Consider the following 27,887-nt stretch of genomic DNA (forward strand, 5'->3'; position numbering starts at 1 on the left):
CACATTTTTTTTATTTCCCTTCCCTCCCATGGTGACATACAGTCTGGTAAAAGCTGTACAAGTACATTTCTGTTTTACATATTTATATATTAGTCATGTTGTGAAAGAGGAATTAGAACTACAGGGAAAGAAAAAAGCCATGAGAGAAAAAGGAAAACCAGAAAAGAAATTTTTTTTAACCAATATTTTATTTGTTTTCCAATTGTATGCAAAAGTAGTTTCTACTCATCATTTTCTGTAAGGTTTTGAATTTTACAATCTTTCCTCAACTATCCCTTCTCTCCCCCCACCCCTAAGGCAATCTGCTAATCTTTACATTGTTTCCATGCTATACATTGATCGAAATTGAATGTGCTGGGAGGGAAATATCCTTGAGGAGAAGATAAAATATTAGAGATCGCAAAATTATGTAGTACATAAGACTTTTTTTTTAATAAAAATATTGAAGGTAATAGCCTTTGGGCTTTGTTTAAACTTTGTTTAAACAATTTTTTCTCTGGGTATAGATGGTATTCTCCATCACAGGTGCTCTAAAATTGTCTCTGATTATTGCATTAATAGAATGAGCAAGTCCATTAAGCTTGATCATCACCCCCCATGTTGCCATTCTGATTCTGCTTATCTCACTCAGCATCAGTTCATGCAAGTGTTTCCAGGCTTCTCTGAATTCCCATCCCTCTTGGTTTCTAACAGAACAATAGCATTCCATAATATACATATATCACAATTTGTTCCACCATTCCCTAGTTGATGGATATTCACTTGATTTCCAATTCTTTGTTACCACAAACAGGGCTTCTATGAATATTTTTGTACAACTGATGTTTTTTTACCCTTTTGCGTGATCTCTTCAGGGTTTAGATCCAGTAGCAGTATTGCTGGATCAAAGGGTATGTACATTTTTATTGCCTTTTTGGGCATAATTTCAGATTACTCTCCAGAAAGGTTGCATGAGTTCATAGCTCCATGGACAATGCATTATTGTCTCAGATTTCCCCATCCTTTCCAACATTGAACATTGTCCTTTCTGGTCATATTGGCTAATCTGAGAGTTGTGAGGTGGTATCTCAGAGCTACTTTAATTTGCATTTCTCTAATCAGTAATGATTTAGAGCAATTTTTCATATGACTATGGATAGCTTTGAGTCTGTTAACTGACCATTTGTCAATTGGGGAATGGCTTGTTTTCATGAAAGAAATTTTTAAAAAGTGAACACATAGTATGCTTTGCTTTGCATTCAAACTCCGTTCACTATTACCTCTTAATAGATTTTTCCTCCCTTTCTTCCCATTGCAATCAATTCCTCATACTTCTGTTAGACTAATCTTCCTGGTGGAGCCCAGGTGGCAGCATGAAGGCATCATTTCCTGGGAACTTTTTCCCCCCAAACTCCAAAAGCCAACAAATTATGATGCTAGCCAAGATTTAGAGGGGCAGAACCCACAGAAAGACTGAGTGATACATTTTCCCAGTCCAAGAAAACTTAGAAATTCCATGGGCAAGGTGTGTTTCACCAGGACTGAGGGTTGGAAAAAAGCCACGTAGCCTAGTCCAACCCAGCCCCGAGATCACTGGCAGCAGCTTGAAGGGGAAGTGAGAGAACTCTGTTACACCAGAATGAGTGTGGAGTGAGGAGCACTGGCCGCAGAATCTGCAGCAAGAATCTGGAGAAACCAACCTGCACCCCCAGAGAAGGTAAGGGAAGTCTGCAGAAATTTCTCTGCTCTCCTTTGGGTAGGACTCTGCTGCTATCCTACTCTCAGATCCAGGCTGCAGTTTGGGCTTCCATACTAAGTGGTCAAACTCCCTCCTTATAGCTCCAGAGCAGAGGCAAGTTGGGGGGGGGGGTATCTACATATCAAAGCACAGGCAAGAGAGCATAAGACCTTACAGGAATAAAGGTCCCAGTGGGGTGTCTCCCCACCCCCCAAAAAAAGAACCCCCAAAGCCTTGGAAGTGTTGTCTTGGGCTGAGGAAATGAGTAGATTAATCTTTCTTTTCAAAATCAGTTTTATTTATACACACACACACACACACACACACACACACACACACACACACATTTAGTCATGCACTTCTTTTCAGATATCTTCAGGGGCTTCTATTGTCCACTAATGTCAAACTCCTTTGCCAAGAATTCAAGACCTTCCATAGTCTGGACAAACTGGACAAAGCTCAGTGGCATAACTCATTCTATTACCTATTCATGAAGTATCCTTCCTTCTTCTTTTGACCTGTTAAATTCCTACTCATTTCTCAAAACTTCCCTCATAATTTTATTATCTTCTTTCTGAACCCTTGTTTCTCCATTTTCTTTCTTGGATCTCTTAAATCACTTAATTTTGTACTTCTTTAACATCCTTATCTTTTTATTTATTTATTTTGCAAGTGAACTTTAATTTATTATTACTATTATTACAATAATTTTGTTATAAGAGTAAGCATAAATGCCCCTTCCCCCCAAGAAAATGTGAAACCTCAAGACTAGAGAGAGAGAGAAAAAAAAATGTTCTTCAGTCTGTGTTCAGATTCCAATGGCTTTGTCTCTGGGTTGAGTTGCCTTCTTTATCATAAGTCCCATCAGAGAAGTTGCTTCAATATTTTTCCCACAGTTGCTATTACTAGCTGTACCTCCACTCTATTCCTCCCCACTCTAATTTATTCTATCCTCTCTCTCCTTTCATCCTGGCCCTGTCCAAAAGTATGTTGTATTTGAGTACCCTCTCCCTCGATCTTCCCTCTCTTCTATCACCTATTTCCCCCTTCCCTCCCCCCCATTCCCCCTTATCCCATCCGTTTCTTTTCATTTTCTCTAGGGTAAGATAGATTTCCTCACCCTATTAAGTATGTATGTTATTTCCTCTTTGAGCCATTTCTGATGAGAATGAAGGCTCACTCATTCCCCCTTGCCTTTCTCTTTTCCACTACATTGAAAAAAAAAGGTTTTTTCTTGACTCTTATGGTAAATTTCTTAGCTTCTTCTTCATCTCCTTTCTCTTTCCTCCCAGTACTTTCCTTTAATCACCTGACTCCATCTTTTTACTATATTATACCATTGTATTCCACTCCTTCCTATGTCCTGTCTATATTTGCTCCTTCTAACAGATCATATGATTTATCAATATCTTCTTCTCATGCAGGAATACAAACAGTTCAATATCATTAAGTTCCTCATAGTTAATCCTTCTCCTCCACCCCCTCTATGGTTCACCAGAGGAGATCAAACTTGCTGTTCGGGTCTAGTTGTTTCAGTACTGGTTGTTTCAGTAGGAAAGTTTGAAAGTCCCCTGCTTCATTGAAAGTCCATCTTTTCCCCTAAAAGAGGATGTTCAGTTTTTCTGGGGAGTTGATTCTTGGTTGTAAACCAGTATCTTTTGCCTTCTGGAATATCATATTCCAGTCCTTATGAGCCCTTAATGTAGATGCTGCCAGATCCTGTGTAACCCTGACTATGGAACCTCTGTAGTTGAATTGTTTGTTTCTGGCAGCTTTTAGTATTTTCTCTTTGATTTGGAAGTTTTAGAATTTGGTTATAATATTCCTGGAAGTTTTTCTTTTGGGATTTCTTTTAGGAGGTGACCGGTGAATTCCCTCAAATTCTATTATACCCTCTGCTTCTAGGATCTCAGGGCAATTTTGCTGTATTATTTTTTTTTAATTTTTTTTTTTTGCAAGGCAGATGGGATTAAGTGGCTTGCCCAAGGCCATACAGCTAGGTAATTATTAATTGTCTGAGACCGGATTTGAACCCAGGTACTCCTGATTCCAGGGCCGGGGCTTTATCCCCTGTGCCACCTAGCTGCCCCTTGTATTATTTCTTGAAATATGAAGTCTAGACTCTTCTCCTGATTGTGGCTTTCAGATAGCCCAATAATTTTTAAATTATATTTTCTGGATCTGTTTTTGAGGTCAGTTGTTTTTCCAATGAGATATTTTACATTTTCTTCTAATTTCTGGCTTTTTTGGGAAGAGTTTTATTTCTTCCTGATTTCTTGCAAAGTCATCAGCTTCCTTTATTTCCATTCTGCATTTGAAGGAGTTATTTTCTTCAGAGAGATTTTATCTCCTTTTCCAGCTGGCAAATTCTGCTTTTTAAGGCATTCTTATGATTTGCCTTTTGTTTTGCTTTTTCCATTAAGCCTAAACTGGTTTTTAACATATTATTTTCTTCAGTTTTTTTTTGTATTTCTTTCACCAAGCTGTTGATTTGGTTTTCATGATTCATCTGCATTGCTTTCATTTCTCCTCCCAATTTTTCCTCCACCTCCCTTCATTGCTTTTTGTTTTTTTATCCAAAAACCAATTTACTGTAACAGATTTTACAGGCATGAATGGGAGAAATGGAAAATATTGACCCACAAGAGAATTTTTGAGGTGTTCAAGTTTCTAAGGGGTAGCCTGAAGACAACTCCCAAGATTCAAGCCCTACCTCTTGGGCTTGTGGTCCTGGGGAAGGCCTCCCATATTCACCGCACCAAGCAACTAACTGAGTACCAATATATATAGCAAATGAGGCAGTAAAAGTTCAGAACAAGATAAAGCAAAAACCCCAGATACCAACTTCCAAGTAAGACAAGACACAGGCATCTCTTCTCCCCTTTCATACACCATCTCCCTCTAGGTATTTTCAATGATGTCCCCTCTTCAGGTGAATTCTCCCTCTGCCTCCTGGGTTCTGTCAAGTCTGTTGTGCGAAACCCCTGACCCAAAAAGCACTTTCCAGTCCTCCTTAATTTTGTGGATTTCCCTCTGGGATCATCTCAAATTTATCCTGTATATGCCGTTTCTTGCATTTAATAATGACCTCTTTGGAGCAGGGTTGATTTTCTTTTTAATATCCCCCATGACATTTGACTTATGGCCACATCAGTAATTGAATACCTGTGATCTTACAAATAGCCCCAACATATTTGATATGGACCTTGTAAAATTACACCACATGTATCTTTGTGTGATTTGCTCCTCTGAAAAATCTGAGAGGGAGGGGCCTTCATTGCTTTTCAAAGTCTTTTTTGATCTCACCCGTAATCTGAGCCCATTTTCTGTTTCTCTTGGAGGTTTTGGATACAGAAGCTTCGATTTTGTCATCTGAGTATGTATTTTGATCTTCCATGGGACTAAATTAATTCTCTGTGGTCAGATTCTTCTTTTTCTGTTGTTTACTCATTTCCTCAGCCCAAGACCAATTTGCAGCACTTCCAAGACTTTGGGTTTTTTTTTGGGGGGGACACCCCACTGGGACCTTCACTCCTCCAAGGTCTTATGTTCTCTTGCCTGTTCTTTGATGTGTAGATGACTCCCCCTCAACTTCCTTCTGCCCTAGAACTGTAAGGAGGGTTTCACTTGGCTACTTAGTATGGAAGCCCAAACTGCAACCTGGGTTTGAGTGTGGGCTAGTATCAGAGTCCTATCCCGAGGGAGAGCAGAGAAATCTCTGCAGTCTTCCCTGACCCCCTTACCATCTGTGGGTTTTGCTCTGGGGGTTCAGGCTGGTTTCTCCAGATTCTCGCTATAGATTCTGCGGCTGGTGCTCCTCACTGCACACTCATTCTGGTGTAGCAGAATTCTCTCCCTGTCCTTTCAAGCTGTTCCAGGGCTGTGCTGTGACCTGGGCTTTTTCCAACCCCTGGTCCTGGTGAAACACACCTTTCCCACAGAACTTCCAAGTTATCTTGGACTGGGAAAATGTATCACTCAGTGTTTCTGTGGGTTCTCCTCTAAATTTTGGCTAGAGTCATAATTTGAAGGATTTTGGAGTTTTGGGGGGAAGGAGTTCCCAGAAAATGCTGCCTTCACGCCGCCATCTTCCATACTTAATTTTTTTATTGATAAATTTCACCTTTTATTTATTTATTTTTTTGCATGGCATTGGGGTTAAGTGGCTTGCCCAAGGCCAACACAGCTAGGTAATTATTAAGTGTCTGAGGCCAGATTTGAACTCATGTAGTCATGACTCCAGGGCCAGTGCTCTATCTACTGCGTCAACTAGCTGCCCCTAATTTCACTTAGATATATTAATTACATCTCCGTAAGTACCAAACTATAGGTATCTCCCATTAAGAGTTAAAGCATAGATGTCTAGTAACAAAATTTTGATTTGCAGCACATGTAACTTCTTATATGTTCTAGTTTATAGTTCTTTAACATTAGCCAGCTGAAATCAACATTGAGCATTGTATTTGATATGACTTATTTTGTCATTCAAGACTGTCCTAATTACATTATCTTAGTCACTGTATAATTTGCTTTAGTTTTGCTCTCCATCAATTAATGCAACTCTTCTCATGTTTTTGTGATGTTTCTGGTGTCATTTTGCATTTCTGCTCTCTATGTGTCATTGTAATTTTGAGAACAGAAACTAGGCCTTTTTAAAAAAAAATAATTATTTAAGGCAACAGGTTAAGTGATTTGCCCAAAGTCACACAGCTCAGTCATTATTAAGTATCTGAGACTGAATGTGAACTCAGGTTCTCTTGACTCCAGGGCTGGTTCTCTAGCCACTGTACTACCTAGCTGTCCTGAAACTAGGTCTAGTCTCAAATTTTAACACCAATGTCCTGAAAAAGAAGATACTTAGTAAATATGAAGTGTAAATTAGAATAAAATTTATGAATAATTGACAAGTTGTTTTATCTTATGATTATTTAAAAACAAAGATACTCTGATTTGTTAAATTATATCATTGTCTAATACTAGAAGTAATCTATTATTTAAAATAAAATTTTGGATTTTACCTTTTTTTAAAAAATTATTTGACTGTTCTCTTGTTTATAGGATGAATTGGCAAGAAAAGACTATGAACATAGGAAGTTTGAGAAGAATCAAAGGTCAAATTTCACCAGAAAATTCTTAAATAACCAACATCAAAAAATGAACAAAGAAATTAAAACAAATCCTCAAGATAAATCTATAAACAAATTTGTGTTTCCAGGAAAACATTCTCACAAACAGTTAGAGGAGAGTTATAGAAATACATATTTAAAGAATGTTTGTGCTTCAAATTTAGATAAAGACAGAAAAGAGGTAAGACCATAGTAGTTTCTGGGGCTAATCATATTTGATTCTTTCAACTTTTGTTAAAACTGTTTAATATTGAATGGTTTTTCAGAACAATATTTTCCTCTGAGATTTCAGTCTTAAGTCAGCAGTATCTATCTTAGCATATAATTATAAAATAGTGAAATTTATGATTTTTTTAGCTTGTTTCTTGTTTTTTTTAATGCTTTTACTAATCTAGCTAAGCTATGATTGAGAGGCAGTTAGGAATTTTTTATTTTGTCCCCCTTGGCCTTGAGACCTGTATATACACTTATGACCAAAGAATATGATTAATTACAGAGAACAAACTTTCATTTGAAAAAAAATGGCCGATTTTATTTCAGAGTGCTTTGCTCTTCTTAAAGTAGTGATTGTGAAAAGTTAAGAGAAATTGTATACTTTGGATAAGACAGTAGAAGGTAAAATACTGGAATTTGAAGAAAGTCTATCAAAGATTTTATGTAAATTTATATAAAATTTTTTGAAAAATGGCTTATAGTAGTAGAATTATTAATGTTTAAGTGTTCAAATCCTTCCTTGTTTTGAACATTGGTACTATAAATAACAGGCCAAAAAATGTGAGTATTGATAGAACACTTGAGAAGTTGTAGTTATTACTTTAACTTATTGTGTTTGTGCTTGTACTTGATTTTTTGTTTGTTGAAAATGTGTCTTTTGTATGCTTGTGTATAAATAATGAAAACAATTATGTATGAAATTGTTATTGTCAGGGTCATGCATTTTCTACTAAATTTTTGCTTATTGCCTTATGGGAGATAATCATATTGAACAGATTTTAATATATGTATGCTGTGTGTAAAGCACTAGGCTTTGTGCTAAAAATGCAAAGGTAAGAAATAAAATGATCCTTGACATCCAGGAGCTTAGCTTATTTTGCTGGGATTGGGGGCGATCATCTGCCCAGTAAGTTTAATGGCTGGGGAAAAAATATCACTTATGTTTTAATTATAGAAGGGAAAGGAAATTCCACAAAATACTGTAGGATAAATAGGAAATAATTAAAAGAGAAATGTCACTCGAATTTAGAGGGTTGGAAAAGGCTTCTTGTAGAAGATAAGATTTCCCTTGGAGTATAAGGAAGGCAATAAGTGGAGATGAGGAGGGAATTCCTCATTCCAGAAATAGGGAATAGCCAGAGAATGGTTTGAACCTGAGAGATGGAATGTCTTGTTTATGGAAGAGGCCACTGTCACTAGAATAAGTGTGGAATGGTATAGAATAAGGTGTAAAAGACTAGAAAGTAGGAGGAGACTAGTTTATGAAGAACTTTTAAAAAAAATTTGTATTTTTAGTTCTATATTCTCTTCCTTTCTCCACCCTTTCCCCCACCTAATGATAGGGTAAAGAATATTATGCTAATTACACATATGAAGTCATGAATACATTTTCACATTAGCTAAATGAAAGGCTTAAATACCAAGCAGAGGAATTTTTAATATATTTTTCCTGGAGGCAATAATGAATACTGGAGTTAATTGAGTAGGGGGATGGCATGGTAGAACTTATTTTAGGAAAACCACTTTAGTGATAGATTGGAGTACAGAATGATTTGAGGCAGACAGGCAATTGCAATAGTCTAGGAATGAAATGATGAGGACCTGGTGTAGAGTGGGGCATCTATGACAGATGTTGCATGGGTGAAATTAACAGAACTTGGCCTATTTGCAATCCTGAGAGCCTGGGAGCCTTATGTTGGTCTTGTTCGGAACATTAGAAGAGGGGGAGTTTGTAGGGAGCATGATGGATATAAGATGACTATTGCACATCCTGTTAGAGATGTCTGAAAGGCAGTTGGAGATATGAGATTAGAAGTCAGCAGAGGTTGGGACAGAATAAGTATATTTGAGAATCATCAGCATAGAGATGGTAATTAAGTCCAGGGGAGCTTGAGAATATTATCATAATGGCTCATATTTTTATTACCAGAATACTCCTAGTAATTTAAAGCTACATATCATGGGCTACAGCATTCTCTGAAGAACTCATGGTGGATATGAGCTTATTAAAGTATATAACAAAAAGGGACTTTTGAAGAATAATAAATAAAGGATGTCAGCTGGGCAATAGAAGATTAAACAGGAAAATGAACTTATATAGTGAGAAGTAGGTGAAAAAAGTGGACAGCTTGAATATTTTACACTGTCTTGAGCTATCAAGAGAAAGTGAACAAGGTCCCTATGATGTTGACTGAACTTTCTGTGGCAAATATATGAGGGATAGACAAAAACTGCAAGATGTAGGTTGGTAAGATTGGGTTGCAAGTTCCATAACTGGAAGCAGCATTGAAACTGATGAGATCACAAATCCAATTCAGTTTTTGAGTAATAATTTTATATAAAATATACTTTACTTGCAAAAATTTTAAACACTTTTTTCTGAGCGAATAACTTTGGTTTTGAATGCAGGGATATCCGAAGACAGCTAAAATGGCACAAAGTAGTGACTACTTGTTACCAATTTATGGGAAACCAGTTTATCAAGGTCATCGCAGCACTCTTAAAAAAGGTCCATATCTTAGATTTAATTCACCATCTGCCAAGTCCAAACCACAGAGACCTAAAGTAATAGAACAAGTTAAAGGTAAGGAAATAAAAAAGAAATACTGGTTTTAATTTCTCTAGTTTTATGTAGAAGAATACGGTTTAAATCCTGCCTCTGTTGCTTACTGCCTTTCTGTTGTTGGACAGATTACTTTGTCTTTTTTCATCTTCTGAAAAGTGAGGGAGTTGGATAGGTTTGTATCCAAGGTCCCTTTTGGGTGTGTCCCTTTGTGACTTTTTTCTTTTTTTTTTATCTTTTTAAGATTCTTTGATTTTTCAGAATGACTGAATGGATTGTAACTGTCTTCATTTTATAGAGGATTCTATTAAAATGATGGGAGCAGTTATGGAGAAAGAAACCAGAGCCAGGGTCTTCATGGAATAATTATTAAAATTATATTAAGGGGAGGCTAGGTGGTACAGTGGATTGAGCACTGGCCCTTGAGTCAGGAGTACCTGAGTTCAAATGCGGCCTCAGACACTTAATAATTACCTAGCTGTGTGGCCTCGGGCAAGCCACTTAACCCCATTTGCCTTGCAAAAACCTAAAAAAACCCCACTATATTAATAAAGTGGAATCTGAACCATTACTTACAACCTAAGTAAGAGACAAAGAGAAATTATAGCAATTCATTGCACAAACTAAATACTGCACATTATCAGGAAAGTTATTCAGAATGAGAGAGAAAATAGTATTCTGTTTTTGTACAAAATGAGAGTAGGCCTATAGACTCCTGTGAATATAGAAACATGTTTCTATCTCATCATATTTATGAATAAAAGTCAATGACTTTTTCAGTGATATAAGTCAAAATGATGATATAAGGTCAAAAATGATATAAGCTGCTTTTCCTCCCTTTATGTATAATATCACATTATAACAGTTTTTAAATTAGAAAAGGTACCTTGTATACTTTGAATATAAATAATTTGATTAGTATTGTGCAAACTAGACAGTTATAAATAGAAAAATTTTGTAATATTATGTTTTAATGAGACAATCTTAAAGGAAAATATTAGCTAATAATTTTAATTGCTTATGTTTTAATATAGAAGGGAAAGGAAATTCAACAATTATTTCTCTTTATTCTCCTCAAAATTTTTCCTTTTTTTCCCCCCTCCTGTTTTCTGTGCCTTCAATAAATGATCCTCCTCTTGAAGTAGACCTTAATAAGGAAAATATTAAGTTTCAGGAACTTATGTTGTAATTTCATATTTTACTTATATAAGGATTTGTTTAAAAAAAATCTATGATTGGATAAGTGTAGGATCAAGAAATTTATCTATATATAATTGCAATAAACTATATGTATAGTTTAAAATGTCATAGATAAAAGACAGATCAAGGGAAGTGAGAACTGAATCCAGTTTTATATTTAAGCTTTTGAATTTTCTGAAGAATCATAAGCAATTATTTTAAAAATTATTTTCCTAAGTATATACCAAGTCAGTTACTGTCATCAAGACCCCCAAATTCAGAAATAGCCATTACAAAATTATTTGTGGTAAAAATCTCAAAATACTCCTAATGGTTATGTAATGACCAAACAAAATATGATAGGTAGATATAATGAAATGTGACTGAACCATTAGGAACAATAAATTTGGAGAATTCTGAGAAGCATGGTATGAAGTCAGGTAGAAAAGAGATGACAGCTATGCAGATAATATCAACATAGAATGGATGAAAGTTCTAGTCAAATAAATTCAACATTAGTGCCATATTGTCTTAAGTTAAGAGTCACATTGTTGGAGGAGGCTAGGTGGCACAGTGGATAGAGCACTGGCCCTGGAGTCAGGAGTACCTGAGTTCAAATCCAGCCTCAGACACTTAATAATTACTTAGCTGTGTGGCCTTGGGCAAGCCTCTTAACCCCATTGTCTTGCAAAAACTTAAAAAAAAAAAGAGTCACATTGTTCCTTTTGATTAACAATCAGCAGCCTTTGTTTTTTAAATAAATACTTGGCAAAAGTTTGGGCATGTGTTTGTGCAATGTGTTATAACAAGACATCAATAAATCGAAAAAATAAACTTAAAAATCATATCTTTGAACCTTTATTTAATTTTGTTTCCAGGTAATTGTCTTCAGTGTTACAAAGAATAGGAATTTGTAGGTTTTTATTTTTGGTAATCCTTTACTTATCAGTTGATATTGTGGTTCCAAGGTCTGTCTAAGTATTAATCATCTCTTTATCTTGAGAAAAGGGAAATGATTTAAAATTAACAGCATAGTATATTTCAGTGGTCATAGCATCATATGATGTTTTCCATTGATGCTTGTTGTAGGTACTAAAGTAAGGTCAACAAGAACACAAACTGAGTCAGAGAAGTCCAGATCAGTGAGGACAGAATCGAGAAAGCTGTGCTCCTTTTCTTTACCTCCTCACCAGGAACAACAATATTTGTTCAGCCCAAGCAGAGAAATGCCATCTGTTTCAGGCACACTTGAAGGTCATCTCATTCCCATGGCAATTCTTTTAGGTAAGAACAAATAGGAATAATAGGATATATTTTATTTTATTTTGAGTAATATTTTTTAAGTGCATCTAAAAACAATTTTAAATATTCTTTTAAAAAATACTTTGAGTTCCACTATGCCCAGAGGGCTATAAAGTCATGCTGGAAGAAAAGAACCTATATGTATAGGAATATTTATAGCAGCTTTTTTCTGTGATTGAGAGGATTGATCAGTAGTTGAGGAATGGTTGAACAAATTGTGGAATGTTATTCAAATAAAATGCTGCTCTCTTATGGGCAGTGATGAACAGGATACTCACAGTAAAAAACATGAGTAGATGCAATGGGGAAGATACTCTATACAAAGTAACAACACTATTATTGCAGGATGATCAGCTATGATTTTCTCTGCAATGTTTTGACCTAAGAGAACTGGAAAAGACTCATGATAAAGAATACTATCTTCCTAAAGACAGAGCTGATGGTGTCTGAATACAGATCAAAGCATCCTTTTTTATTTTCACTTTATTTTTCTTGAGGATTCTCTTTTGGGAGGAATGGTTAAGTTTACTTTTACAACATGACTATTTTAGGAATGTTTTTCTTGACTATACATTTTTAACTTATATCAAGTAATTTGCTTTCTTAATGAGAGTTTTGACCAAACTCTTACAGTTTTCCCAGTAATTTTTGTCAAATACTGAGTTTTTACCCTCAAAACTTGGATATTTGGGTTTATCAGACATTGGTTTATGATGGTCATTTACTACTGTATTATGATCTATTTCATTCTATTTCTTAGCTAGTACCAGATTGTTTTGATAACTACTACATAATAATGCAGTTTGAGATCGAAAATAGCTAGACAAAAAAAATTTTTTTAATAAAAATAACTAGGCCACCTTCACTTTTTTTAAAATTAATTCCCTTGATCTTTTGTTCTTCCAGATGAATTTTTTTCTTTTTTCCCCAGATCTATAAAATATTTCCCTGGCAGTTTGATTGGCATGGGATTGAATAAGTAAATTAATTTGGGTAGAATTGTAATTTTTAATATATTGTCTCAGGTTACCCTTGAGAAATTAATATTTTTTTATTTGTTCACATCTGACTTTATTTGTGTGGGAAGTGATTCATAATTCTGTTTCTATAGTTTCTGATTTTGTTCTGACAGGTAGATTCCTTAAAGTATTGTCTATAGTATTTGTCTACCATATTTTCTCTACAGTATATTTACAGTATTTTAGAATAGAATTTGTTTTTTATCTTGCTACTATTGGTAATATGTTGTTCTTTGATCTTCATTTTTTTCTTAAAGATTTTATTTATTTTGAGTTTTACAATTTTTCCCCAATCTTACTTCCCTCCCCCCACCCCCACACCAGGAAGCAATTTGTCAGTCTTTATATTGTTTCCATGTTGTACATTGATCCAAATTGAGTGTGATGAGAGAGAAATCATATCCTTAAGTAAGAAACATAAAGTATAAGAGATAACAAGCTCAGACAATGAGATATCAGTGTTTTTTTCTAAATTAAAAGGAATAGTCCTTGAACCTTGTTCAAACTCCACATTTCCTTATCTGGATACAGATGGTATTCTCCATTGCAGACAGCCCCAAATTGTCCCTGATTGTTGAATTGATGAAATGAGCCTGTCCATCAAGGTTGATTGTGATCGTGTTGCTTTTAGGGTGTACAGTGTTTTTCTGGTTCTGCTCATCTCACTCAGCATCAGTTCATGCAAATCCCTCCAGGCTTCCCTGAATTCCCATCCCTCCTAGTTTTTCTAATAGAACAATAGTGTTCCATGACATACATATACCACAGTTTGCTAAGCCGTTCCCCAGTTGAAGGACATTTACTTGATTTCCAGTTCTTTGCCACCACAAACATGACCTTCATTTTTTTTTTTTTTAGGTTTTTGCAAGGCAAATGGGGTTAAGTGGCTTGCCCAAGGCTACACAGCTAGGTAATTATTAAGTGTCTGAGACCTGATTTGAACTCCTGACTCCAGGGCCGGTGCTTTATCTACTGCACCACCTAGCCACCCATGACCTTCATTCTTGAAAAGGACCATAATTACATCAGGGATGTGATGCCAAAAGACTTGTGGATTGGATTTGAGTGAAGGAGTCACCATTCTCAGCTTTCTTTTCAGAGCCATCTGGGTCAAATGACAGATATGTATCAGGATGCTTAAAGATGACTCTGACTGAAGTGGGAGACTTTTTAAGCTAAGATTTTTATTAGATCTCAGTTTGACTGAGATGATGTTCATTCAGTGATTAAGGTTAGTTAAGAAAGAAATGACGCAAAGAATGACCTCTTTACCTAGTTCAAAACAAAAAACAAACTAAAAAAAACAAAAAAAAATCCGAAGATCCTTTTGTGGCCAAAAGAGAAATAATTGCTATTTACATTCTGAACCAGTCTGAGCCCAAATAGTGACCAAGAGGGTCTTGGCTTGGGTCTTTAGTTACCAAAAATTACATTCCTTTAGGCAGAACAACTGCAGGTAGGCAAAGGATACCTTATGTGGGCAGACAGAAAGTCAAGAAAAACAGAAGGATGAAAAGAAGGAAGAAAGGAAGGAACTGTGTCCCCAGTAGGGCACATTTTCACAGAGGTGATTGTCTTTTGTTCTTAGTCTAGGGTCAGATATATAGAAATGCTGGTGAATTACGTGGGTATATTTTATATCCTACAACTTTTCTAATTATTACAGCTAGTTTTTTTGTAACGTTTCTAAGATTCTCAAGTATACCATCATATCAGCTACATCTTTTCCAAGTGTAATCCTCTTTCTCACCTTTAATTTTTATTTTTTTGGATATCATCCCATCAAGATCAACTTATACCCATATCTTTTGTCTGTATATACTCCTTCAAACTGCCCTAATAGTGATAATCAATTCTAAAAGGGTTATAAATAGTTTAATCTTATAAAATTCATTAAGTTTTTAACCTTCTCCTGAATTGAAATATTATATCCAGGCTCCTTTTTTTTTTAATCTCTCCATTGGTCAGAAATAATGAGATAATTCTCATATTCTATTTTTTCATTCTTTTGATTTAGTTTTATTGTTTCTTAATGTTTCATTGAATCAACAACTTCCACTTATGCAATTCTAATTTTTAAGGAATTTTTTTCTTCAGTGAATTTGCATAATCTCCTTTTCCATTTGGAAAATTCCTCTTTATCAGAGACATGAAATGACCCATTTGTTAGGCAACTAGGTGGAACTTTTTATATATATATATATATATATATATATATATATATATATATATAGAGAGAGAGAGAGAGAGAGAGAGAGAGAGAGAGAGAGAGAGAGAGAGAGAGAGAGAGAGAGAGAGAGTGTGCTGGACCTGGAGTCAGTAAGACTCATCTTTATAAATTCTAATTGGACCTCAGATATGTAGTAACTTCATCATCCTGGGCAAGTCACTTAACCCTATTTGCCTTAGTTTTCTCATCTGTAAAATGAACTGGAGAAGGAACCAACAAACTACATTATCTTTATCAAGAAAAGTACAAATGAGATCACAAAGAATCGAATATGATTGAAATGACTCAATCAACAAATTTTAAAACTATGAGTTGAAGTGTTTGCTTCCCTTTATCTTTGTCAAGAAAATCCCAAATGGGGCTATGACTGAAATGACTGAACTAAAACAGCCACAACATCAACAATAATAACTTCTAAGGAGTTCTTTTCTTTTTCAGTGAACTTTTGGTGCCTCCTGTTCCATTTGACTAATTCTACTTTTTAAGGAATTCTCTTCAGTGCTTTTTTTTAATATTTAGCATCTTTATTTCTTTTAACATTTGGCCTATCATATATATTTAAGGTGTTATTTTTATTTTTTTTTTGTGCCTCCTTTACCAAGTTGTTGATTTTTTTTAGATTTTATTTATTTTGAATTTTACAATTTTCCCCCTAATCTTGCTCCCCCCCCCCAGAAGGCAGTCTGTTAGTCTTTACATTGTTTTCATTGTATAAATTGATCTAAGTTGAATGTGATGAGAGAGAAATCATATCCTTAAGGAAGAAAAATAAAGTATAAGAGATAGCAAAGTTGCATAATAAGAAGTATTTTTTAAAAATTAAAGGTAGTAGTTTTTGGTCTTTGTTCAAACTCCGCAATTCTTTCTCTGTATACTGATGGTATTCTCCTTCACAGATACCCCAAAATTGTGCCTGATTGTTGCACTGATGGAATGAGCAAGTCCATTAAGGTTGATCATCACCCCCATGTTGCTGTTAGGGTGTACGATGTTCTGGTTCTGCTCATCTCGCTCAGCACCAGTTTATGGAAATCCTTCCAGGCTTCCCTGAATTCTCATCCCTCCTGGTTTCTAATAGCTTAGTAGTGTTCTATCATATATATATTCCACAGTTTGTTAAACATTCCCCAAGAAGGACATTCACTTAATTTACAATTCTTTGCCACCACAAACAGGGCTGCTATGAATATTTTTGTACAAGTGATGTTTTTACCCTTTTTCATAATCTCTTCAGGATATAGACCCATTAGATGAATTGCTGGATCAAAGGGTATGCATATTTTTGTTACCCTTTGGACATAATCCCAGATTGCTCTCCAGAAAGGTTGGATGAATTTATAGCTCCACCAACAATGTATTAGTGTCCCAGATTTCCCACATCCCTTCCAATATTGATCATTGTCCTTTCTGGTTTTCCCTCAGCAGTTCTTTGATCATGGGCAATTCTAAAAGACTTGTGATGAAAAATATTCAGAGAAAAATCTATGGAGTCTGAATGCAGAGCAAAGCATATTATATTCATTTTTTAAAACTTATTTTATATTTTTTTTCCTATCTTTTTTTCCCCCTTAGTTCTAATTCCCTTTTCAAAACATGGCCACTATGGAAATATGTTAAACACTATTGTACATATTTAACCTATATTAGATTACTGGAATTGTATATAATTAATGCAACAAAATCCTACTCCCAGTGTCAGGAAGAGCCCTCTGAAATCTCTTTTTGACAATTTCTGGAAGCCACTGCTCCCTGCCCATTATTACCTTCTCATTTCCAGAAAAATACACTTTCTAACAAAAATTTTAAATATCAATGGGGTGCAGAGTTTGAGAAACAGTTCTGAAAAACTAAATATCACATCAGCCAACCAAATGTGATATAATATGCATTGTTTGAAGGTACATTGTCTTAGCTTACCCTAGGTCATTTACCCTAGGTCATTATAATTTTGAATTATGTGTTATTTATTTTGTCTTGTTTTATTGGTTATACTTTCTTTAATTTTTTATGAGTCTGTATCTTTTCACATGCTTCGCTGAATTCTTAATGTTAACAATTCTTAATGGTATAGTAATACTCCATTACCTTAAAATACTGAAGTTTATTTAAGTCTTCCATCAGTGGTCATCTATTTTATTTACAGTTTTTTGCTTCCTTTTGTGATCATTGGAGACCCTCTGATATTTGATAAATCCTGTTGTATTTGTTCCCTTTCCTTTCATTTATATTCTTGAGATAAGCATACTTATAACAAGATATTCACAAAATAAAATTAGCAAGTTTATTAGAGATATTTATTACAGATTATTAAGTGCCATTATTTCCTGGGTTTCTAAACTGGCCTTTCTCTGTGCTTCCCCTATTCCTAACAAATTTCCATATTTGGGCTTATATTTCATTTCTTTTTTTAACCTATTTAGGACAGACCCAAAGCAATAGTGATTCTGTGCCACCTACTGAAGTAATTATAGAAAAACCACACCTTGTGACAGTAGCTACTTCTGTTCCTTCATTTATGCAAACTAATCAAACAGGCCCAAAGAAACCCAACACAGCAGTTATAGAGATGATATCAGAAAAAAAGGATCCTCCTCAGCTTACTGTACAGGTATAAAATTCATAAAATGAAGAGAAAAATATTTTGACTAAATGTCTTGATGTTAGTATTTATTTACTGGATTACTGTGTTGTTGATATTGCTCTTTAGTTATGAGAATTCTTTAGCTGTGTGAAATACATATGTTAGTATTTATGTGTTTAAGTACTATGGCATGTTTGAGTTTGTTTTTTCCTAATTGTTGTGATGGCTGTATCTACTTCCATGAATATATACTTTGTACATATTCTTCTGCTCAGCATCTTGCATTTGTGAATTTACAGGATTAGTACCCTAACTTGAACAGTCATGAGAATAGAATTTAGTCTAAGTTATCGATCTGTGTAGGATCAAAGGTGAAACTGTGACTTTACATAGTAAGCCCTTGAATCTACCAGTCACATAACTTTGTCTTTTTTTTTATGATAGTTTTAAAAGAATGTATGTTTCTTTTAAAGACAAAATTTTTAATGAATTTTAATTTTAAATGCTTATTGAGCAAATATTTATAAGGCATTTAGCTTTGTTAAGTTATGGAGCTTGGTAGGAATGGTGGATCATAGAAGAAATATATGACAGAGTTCTTCACTAAAGTTCTGGTTCTAACTCTTATGAAACCAGAACCAAGTTTCAAGTATTTTTGCTTAAGTTGCCAGAATTAAACCTTTGTCATTATATCATATCTGGAAAAGAATGGGCTCAAATTCTAAACTAAATATGCCTATTTGTTTTCAGGTAATAGACTGTTGCTAATGCAAATATTTAGATCTAAATGGTTGTTTATTTCAATTTTTATTTTAGGTATTACCCAATTTAGATATTGATAGCCTTTCAAATGAAAACATAGCTGAAAATCAAGCTTCTACCAGTTCCATAGAAGCATCTCATCCCATACAGACATGGATACAGGTAATCTCCAGAATTTTAACATATAATGCAGTATTTGGACCATAGATGATAACTAATGCTAATTCATGTAAAACTTTCTTTCCTTAAAATAAATTGGGTAAAAAGGGCAAAGAAGGTTTTAGCAAACATAGGTTCAAACTATTATGTGAATTTAGACCTTGGTTGTGTTTGGGATGAGGGTTGGGAGGTGAGAGAGGGGACCAGTAGAGTAGTAGTTGACCAGTAGACTAGTGGTTGGGGAGGGACTAGTAGAGAGTAATATTTAAAGGTTGATAGGCTTTGAATAAAATGCAGTATTTGCATTTAGGTGTTTATAAGGTCATGTTTTTCAAGATTTTGACCTTTGGTCATTCTGAGATTATGTTTTGGGGCTGGGTTTTTTTTTTTTTTTTTTTTTTTTTTTTAGTTTTTGCAGGGCAGTGGGGTTAAGTGGCTTGCCCAAGGCCACATGGCTAGGTAATTATTAAGTGTCTGAGGCTGGATTTGAACTCAGGTACTCCTGACTCCAAGGCCAGTGCTCTATCCACTGTACCACCTAGCCGCCCCTTGGGGCTGGTTTTATTTTATTCTAGTGGTTTCTGGCTATTAAGATTGGTTCTTACACAGAGAAATGTAGACAGCATTGAAACAGTTTCATAAATTTTATTGTAATTTTGATCTTTATGACAATGAATTTAAGCAGTAATAGGAAATTAACTTATTCCAAGGATGTAGTGTTACATGAAACTAAGAATGAAATGGAAGAGGTAGATCAAAGAGACCAAAGGATTAGAAAAAGCTAGAGTAGAAATAACAGTGGTTGTCAGGTTGATAGGCAGCTTTATGAAATAACATTGAATATCTTCTAGGATCCAGAATTTAACCAACCTGATGAAGATGACCCTAAGTTTCCTGGATCCAACTTTGATGAAGTAATTGATGTTATACAGGTAAAAGTGCCAAGAAGATACCCTCTGTGTAGTTCAGAATTGTTTGATTCTATTTATAATGCTGTAATGATTTGCTCCATAGCATTTTTCTTTTAATTCCAACTTTTAAAAAGTTTCATGAATATCATTTGTTCCTACATTATAGCCATTTCTGGGGTAACTTTCTCCTCTTCTGCCCTGCACTGGGTTTCTTTCTTACCTCTCCCAGGATTAAATATTCCTTTGTCTCTGCATATAGTATCTGCATCTGAAGATAAATACAGTAAAGTATTTATCTTACTGTAGCCTTAGACTTTCTTCTGTGAGGAAGGAGGCATTAATTCTTCTCTAGGACTATCATGGTTTTTTCAGGCATTCTGAATTCAACTCCTTTTATTTACATTGTTTATATTACATATTTATTGAGTTCTTAGTGTGTGCCAGGTTCTATGCTAGACCCTGAAGATAAAAAGAAAAAAGAAATGAAGCTGTCCTTGCTCTTAAGGACCATGCATTCATTAGGGGGATACAAATTAAATTTTTTTTTCTTTTTGGTAGTAGTGTACTAGTAGCTACTGCTTGTGGTGGTCAAATCAGGAAAAACTTCATGGTGAAGGTGTTAATTGAATTAGGTTTTGAATGATACAATGAGGAATTTTAATAGGCATATATGACAAAGAAGTGTAGTTTAGGTTTGGGGAACAGCTAGAACAATGGTGTGGAGACATTACAGGGAACAGTTAGAAGGATAATTTGGCTAAGCCAGGCAATACAGGAAAAGGAACTAAGATATAAAAATGAAGAAGTAGAGTAAGGATGGTTTGTTATAAAACTTTAAAAACTAAACAGAGAAGCATATTATATTTGATTTCAGGGGCAATAAGAAAAGTGCTAGAATTTGAGTAGAGAAGAATCATGATGACATGAATTTGAGAAACATCCCTTTTTTTTCAGAGTTGTGTGAAAAATGGAATGAAAGAGGCAGACCTTGGGGAAAAGAGCTCACTTGGGATGCTTTTGTAATATTTCAAGAGAGAGGTGGTGAGGGTTTGAGCTAGTAGGAAAAAAAAAATAGACATGAGATATGAAGTGATAGGATTTAGCAACTGATCAACTGCATGGGGTGAGGAAAGTGTGAGTCATGGTCAATGCCACATTTATGAGCTTGTATTGCTTGGGCAGCTAATAATGCCCTCAGTAGAACTAGAGAAGTGTTTTTTTGTGAGTTCACTTTTGGACATAGTGAATTTGAAATACCTGTGACACATCAAATTTGAAATATCTAATAGATAATTAGTGGAGTGATTAGAGTTTGAGAGAGGCTAGATAATTTCAGAATTATATGCTAGAGATGATAATTCAGTAGGATTTATGATGTCAACTAATGAAAAAATATAGAGAGAGAATAAAAGAGGGCCAAGGATAATATTTTGGAGTATAGCTACCATAAAGGCATGGATGTCATGGATGATAAATTAGCAGAGGAAACTACAATGAAACCAGTCAGAGGAGAACTAAGGGGAACTAGTGTTTAGAAGGAGAAAGTGAGTCAACAGTGTTAAATTCTGTATAAAGCTAAAGATGATAGAGAAGTGATCATCAGTTTTGATAGTGAAGACATTCACAACTTTGGAGTATATAGTTCAATTGAGGGATGAAGTCAAAAGTCAGAATGCAAAGAATTGAAGAATCTTAGTGAAAGAAGAGGAAATGGAGGGAATAAGTGTAGAGAGCTTTTTCTAGGAATTCCTCTTTGAAAGAGAAAAGATATAGAGTAATAGCTTGAGGGTATTTTAGAAACTAGTGAGTTTTGTTTTTGCTTTTTTTCTAGGATAAATGAACCTGGGACTTTTTTTTTTTAGGCAGTAGGGAAGGTATCAGGTAGGGAGTGATTAAAAAATAAAAAAGAGGGGTGGCTAAGTGGTGCAGTGGATAGAGCACCAGCCCTGGAGTCAGGAGTACCTGAGTTCAAATCTGGCCTCAGACACTTAATAATTACCTAGCTACGTGGCCTTGGGCAAACCACTTAACCCCATTTGCCTTACAAAAATCTAAAAAAAAATTTTTTTTAAAAAACAAACAAACAAACAAACAAATAAATAAATAAATAAGGAAGCTGTGGGAAGGGATGGAATGAAGGGAGCTTGTAGAAAGTAAAAATGGTCAACTCTTGAGCAGGAACAGGAGTAAAGGAAGAGAGAATTTTTTCATTAAATTATGAAATGAGATGTGATTTTGAACATTGTTCATTTGGATCTGCTCATTTCAGTCTATGAGTTCATACAAATCTTCCCATGTTTTTCAGAATTCCTCATTTATAAATTCTTACTCCACGGTATCATTTAAAGACCACAGCTTTTCTGGTCAATTTCCACCTAATAAGCACTAGTTTTAATCATTATGATCTCAAAGTGCTTCTATGAATATTGACATTTCTTTCTGATTTTCATTTCCTTGCAGTAGGCTTAGTAGTACTGGGTAGTTTTGAATTTTTAATCAGTTTTCTTTCATAGTTTCATACTTATATCTAGAATGGTTGGACCAATTCTTGGCACCACCAACTTTGTATCCCTGTGGTTGTCTTTCTATATTATCCATTCATATTTGCCATTTTTTATTAATAGGTTTTTAATTTTAATTTCTCTTTATTTATTTAGACTTATTTTCAAGTAATGCTTTACAGTTTGCAAGGTTGTGAAATTTTTTTCATATCCTTGTTCATAATAATAACTGTTTATATCTATTTTTAAATGGCTCTTCATTATATATATAGCTAGCATTTAGTATTATATATTTAACTGAGGTAGCTGTATCAGATCTTTTCATCTTTTCTCACACCTACAACAGAACTTCCTCCCCTTGGCTCTCAGGCAGAGAGGTTGCTTTTTACTTATTTGAGAAAATTGAGGCCATAAGACGTAAATCCTCATCTTAAAACGCCATGACAATCCTTTTGGGCTCCTCCTTTAATCTTTAACAAGGGCCCGCTAGATACTAACAGTTAGGGTATTACTATAGCACAGGTCCTTCATTGTGTCCATGGAAATTGCTTAATTTACATTGGGATTTTGGGGGGTACTCTGTTGGGGGAAGGAGAAGTCTTGTTCAGGTAGAGGTGGTACAAAACCATGTTTGGATCCCATTTGTGGCTTCATTGTCAGTAAGATTTTTATATTAGAATGATTGAATTTTTCACTTTGCTTTTTTGGTGAATTTAATACTAAGAATATTTAAAATTTTAAATCTATGATAAAAATATTTGTTCATGTATCTGAATATAGATGGATAGAGTAACTAAAATATACTTTATAGATTATTTAATAATGCAGACATATCTACATAGTTAAATGTATATATATATTTTATATATATATATATATATATATATATATAAAACATACACATGGGCGTATATGTGGTATATATATATATATATATATATATATATTTATTTATTTATTTATGTTTATATACTTAATTGATCTCCCTCTACCCTTTTCTTATGTATAATATGGATCAATTGGAGTAGGAAATGGAGAGGAAACAACCTAAATCAGTAATGATGATAATGAAAGAGATAAAACTTTACATTTATAGAGTTTAAGATTTAAAAAATATTTTTTTACCAACAAACTATTGAAGATAGTGTATATTATCTCCATTTTATAGATGATGAGAGGTGAAATTATTTCCTTATGATCTTAAAACTTGTTTGTGTTGGTACTGTGATTTGAACCTAGGTGTCTTGGTTACAAATCTAGCACTTTCTTAATTATACCTTGGGACCTTTCTGGTGCATTTTTAAAAAAAAGTTTAAACAGTTCATTCGTAGAGGTAGAAAAAATAATATTCCTCAATTTAAAAAGATATCTAATCATCATCTTATTTGTTTGATTCTCTTGAATATTGTTATAATCCGGAAAAATCTTGAAAATTAGATTACTGTCTGCTGGGGGGAAGTTAACATACAAAAAAGGAATTCAAAAACAAAAAGGATTTCAAAAGGTGGTGGAATTGGGGATTGTTGAAGAAGTCCAAAGGACTTCTGGGCCCCTCCTTAAGAGGAGGTTGTGAAGCTCATTGCTCTGCCATCCATTCATAAGTTCAGAGAGTAGCCTAAGTGGCACAGAGGATACAGCACTGACTTTGGAGCCAGGAGGAAAGGAGTTCAAATGCAGCCTTAGACACTTGCTACTTACTAACTGTATGACCTAGGCAATATCTTGCCTCACGTCCTGGGCAGGCACTAGGCGTCCTTTTTCATTTCTGTCCACTGGACTCTGCAGAAGAAAGTGAGTCTGATGACTTAGCACAACAACCCCTCACTCAAATTCAGTTGATATGCTTATCATTACATCAGCTCCCCGATATCATGGTTTTCTTAGAAAATGAAGGACAAGCATCATAAATAGTCGTGATGAGACTTAATCAATCTTGTGAGATATTGCAGTTTTCCAGTGCTGAGGTTTCTGGGATATGATGGAGAATACAGAATAATAAAATAATATAGTCTAGTAGATAGTATTCAATAAAAGGTTGTTTGACAGAACTTCATATTACATGTTAAGTACCCACTGCTCCTTTTTTCTTAATCATAATGTTCTTAACATTTTCTCATTATACCCCCACTCATGTTTCTTTCTCTACTATATTATTATACCTCAACAGGGTGAGTTTAAAAACTGAATAAGATATTTTAAATGTGGATAAGAAGTTCATAAATACTTTGTTAGCTAACAATTTTTTTTAATCTGGCTGTTTGTCTTCTTTTATGTATGTATGAGTAGTATAATTGCATGACTGAACACTCCTTTATCTTTGACAGCTCTAAGTTGCTACTTGTTTGAGTGAATTGGTGACTGTTTAATTTTTAAGACTGATATGTAAGATAGGGGAAAGGACCAGGGACTGGACCTATTATTTAATTGGAATAGGGAGCCCTAGAAGAGGAAACTCCCTTAACCAATATATAAGTTGGCACCTTTTCCCATCAGATTAGACTCTAAGCACATTACCTTGACCAGTGTGAGGATAAGTAACTTGTCACTTTATAGTCATACTGGGTCAGACATGGAATTTGAATACTTTTGACTTCTAGGCTAGCTCATTAATAATCATTTTTTTATGTTGCCTCTTTGTGTTTAAAATATAAATAATGTAATATCTAAAATATTTACTTTAACACAGTAGCTCCTATGTTAATATGATAGGAATGACTGACTGTAATTTTTTTGTTACTTCTAGGATGAAGAAAAAAGTGATGAAATTGCAGATTTCTCTGAACCAGTCCTGGAATTTAATCAAAGTGCTAAAGTCACTTTTCAAAATTATAATGGTCCCCCATTTCCTCCAGTTTTATCTACTGCTCAGCCTACTGCTGATATTCTGGAGAAAATGATTGAGAAAAAAGAGGCTCTAGAAAACAGTCTTATTAATTGGTAAATTTACATGGATATTGATGTTAATAAAATGATAATATTAAATACAACAGAAAAATGAGACTTCCAATACAATACTTAAATAGCTTCCTTTCACCTATTAAAATTTTCTTTAACATTGTTTTGCTCACTGTTTGATATTGAGTTGAATGAAGCACTTAATTTGATTGCAATTTTGTTACAAATGACAGAAAATATCTCCAAACTTGCTAATTTGAATCTATTGTCATTTTAATGGAAAAAGTGCATCTTTTTTTGGTATTTAAATTTGGTATTTAAAAAGAAATATGCTTTATCAGGTGAGTTTTAAGTCAGTATTTTGAAGAGCAGCATGGTGTATAGTAATATAATGACTCACCAAACTTGAAATCTGGAGAGACTTGGATTCATATATATACCCCTTGAAATGGACTTTGTGATCTTAGGCAGATGATATAAGCTCAATTTTCTGAGCTGTAAAATCAGGTTGTTGAAAGGCTAAAATGTTGTGGAATATGTTCCATTTTTAGATGTAATGTAAAGCATTTTGCAAACAAATCTTATAGAGCAAAATGGGTGTTAACTATTATTGTTTATAATTATGGTTACAGTTAATGACTTTGAGAAAAGAAAAAACTATTTCTCCTGGCTATTTCTATTTGGTTTTTCAAGTCATTGTGGTTAAGTGACTTGCCCAAAGTCATACAGCTTGAAAGTATTAAGTGTCTTCGGACTCAGGTCCTTCTGACCTATGCCAGTGCTCTAAATACTGTACCACCCAGCTGCCTCTTCTCCTGACTTCTTTTTTTTATAGTTTTTTTTGCAAGGCAATGGGGTTAAGTGGCTTGCCCAAGGCCACACAGCTAGGTAATTATTAAGTGTCTGAGGCTGGATTTGAACTCAGGTACTCTTGACTCCAGGGCCAGTGTTCGATCCACTGCGCCACCTAGCTGCCGCCTCCTGACTTCTTTAGATAACTACATGCCTGAAGGCAGAGTATGCACTAAGTGATTGTTTAAGTTCTTTCCAGCTCTTATTTTGTGATTGTTTGTTTTTCAATAGAGTTTTAAGTATTTTAACTTCATTGCTATGCCAGTTTTCATTATATTATTCATTTTATAATATATATATATATATATTCATTATATTATATTCATTGCTTTTCATCCTAATTTCCAAAGTGACTTTAAACATGTTCTTATATCATTTGATTCTTTTGGTGTTCTGTAGGTAAGATTACTATGCTTGTATATCTTTTTCAGCCTTTTCACTTTGTGGAACATGTGAAAATATCATATATCAAATATCATATATGTAGAAGATGATTTTGAAAATGTCAAAGCAATATATCCATCATTTACATTTATTTTTATTTTTAAAAAGCCATTAACTTTTGCTTCCCAGGGTAGAACAAGAAATAATGTCAAGAATTATTACCAGGATGTTTCCATTTCAGCAACAGGCAGTACCTAATGTCAGTGTTTCAGAAAGTGAAGAAAGTGAAACTTCATCTTCTAATGTTGGTAAGTGCTAGCTCTCAATTTGTTTCTTTTCAGATGACATTTGGACTGTGAAAATATTCTTATAATATTGATAAAAGGAGGTTTTCAGAATTTTCTTTTTTTGTTGATGCTTTTTTTTCATTGTAATGCTATTTTCTGATGCACCTTCCATACCCTTGTGATAAAGAAAAACACTTAGCACAAGTCAACATATTGAATATGTTTGTCAGGGTGTGTATATATATATATATATATATACATAATTCTTTAAACAAAGAGGACAGTATGTTTCATTTTAGCATTTTGAAGTAAATGTCACCAAATTAATAATCTGAATTCTAATTTCTTTTAGTCATATTTTCTTTTACTTTATTGTGGTCATTATATATATTTTTCTTCTCAGGACCCTACCCTAAAATCATTTTATTGTCCTTCTAAATTTCTCTTAATTTCTTATTGTCATCATTTATTATGGTGTAATAGTTCTTGAAATTCATATCACAGTTTCTTTACATTCTACCCAATATAAAGGCACCCAATTTGATTCCACTTTTTTTTTTTCCCCAAGGCAATGGGGTTAAGTGGTTTGCCCAAGGCCACATGTCTAGGTAATTATTAAGTGTCTGAGGCTGGATTTGAACTCGGGTACTCCTGACTCCAAGGCTGGTGCTCTATCCACTGTGCTACCTAGTTGCCCCATTGATTCCACATTTTACTACCTCAAAAAAGTTCTATTATTAATGTTTAGTATAGATAAGAAAAGGAAGGGGTTTTTTTGATGTATGATCCTTGATTACAGTTTAAGGATCACAATATAGTTAGTATTTGCTGCAATTTTTTTTTACTTGCATTAAAAGTTCCAACTATTTCTTCCATGATTTGAGTTAATACTGGGGAAGCTGATTTTCTCCTCTTCTTCCCTTATATAAATGTCATCTTAGGAGGATTCACACATCTTAGGAACTATGGATATTAGTATCTATTTAGAATCAATATTCTTCAAGTAAAGTGAAATATATCTTGGTATAGTTCATAAATCTCACTGTCTTTGCTTCAGCACTGATCAGTGACTAAGAATAAGTCAATATTTATGTTGATGTTTTGGTTTCTTTAAGATTACTGACTTACTTTTTTGGGTCCCCTTCATAAAATACCTGGATCTTATATTTTACCATAATAAAATTGTTTCATTACAAGAAATATGGT

At 34.3% G+C, this 27,887-nt stretch overlaps 1 protein-coding gene across 3 annotated transcripts in view; it reads left to right on the forward strand.

Moving 5' to 3' along the window:
• Positions 1-27,887, forward strand: part of KIAA0586 (KIAA0586 ortholog) — a 141,973-nt gene that overhangs the window by 51,488 nt on the left and 62,598 nt on the right. For all 3 annotated transcript variants that reach the window (XM_074235906.1, XM_074235908.1, XM_074235907.1), the window contains exons 14-21: positions 6,776-7,024; positions 9,466-9,640; positions 11,888-12,082; positions 17,770-17,957; positions 18,747-18,854; positions 19,703-19,783; positions 25,007-25,200; positions 26,584-26,702. In XM_074235906.1, the coding sequence (XP_074092007.1) occupies positions 6,776-7,024; positions 9,466-9,640; positions 11,888-12,082; positions 17,770-17,957; positions 18,747-18,854; positions 19,703-19,783; positions 25,007-25,200; positions 26,584-26,702 (1,309 nt within the window). The remainder of the gene's footprint in view (positions 1-6,775; positions 7,025-9,465; positions 9,641-11,887; positions 12,083-17,769; positions 17,958-18,746; positions 18,855-19,702; positions 19,784-25,006; positions 25,201-26,583; positions 26,703-27,887) is intronic.

Source organism: Macrotis lagotis, chromosome 4, assembly GCF_037893015.1.
Source record: "Macrotis lagotis isolate mMagLag1 chromosome 4, bilby.v1.9.chrom.fasta, whole genome shotgun sequence".
Classification (NCBI taxonomy): Eukaryota; Metazoa; Chordata; class Mammalia; order Peramelemorphia; family Peramelidae; genus Macrotis; species Macrotis lagotis.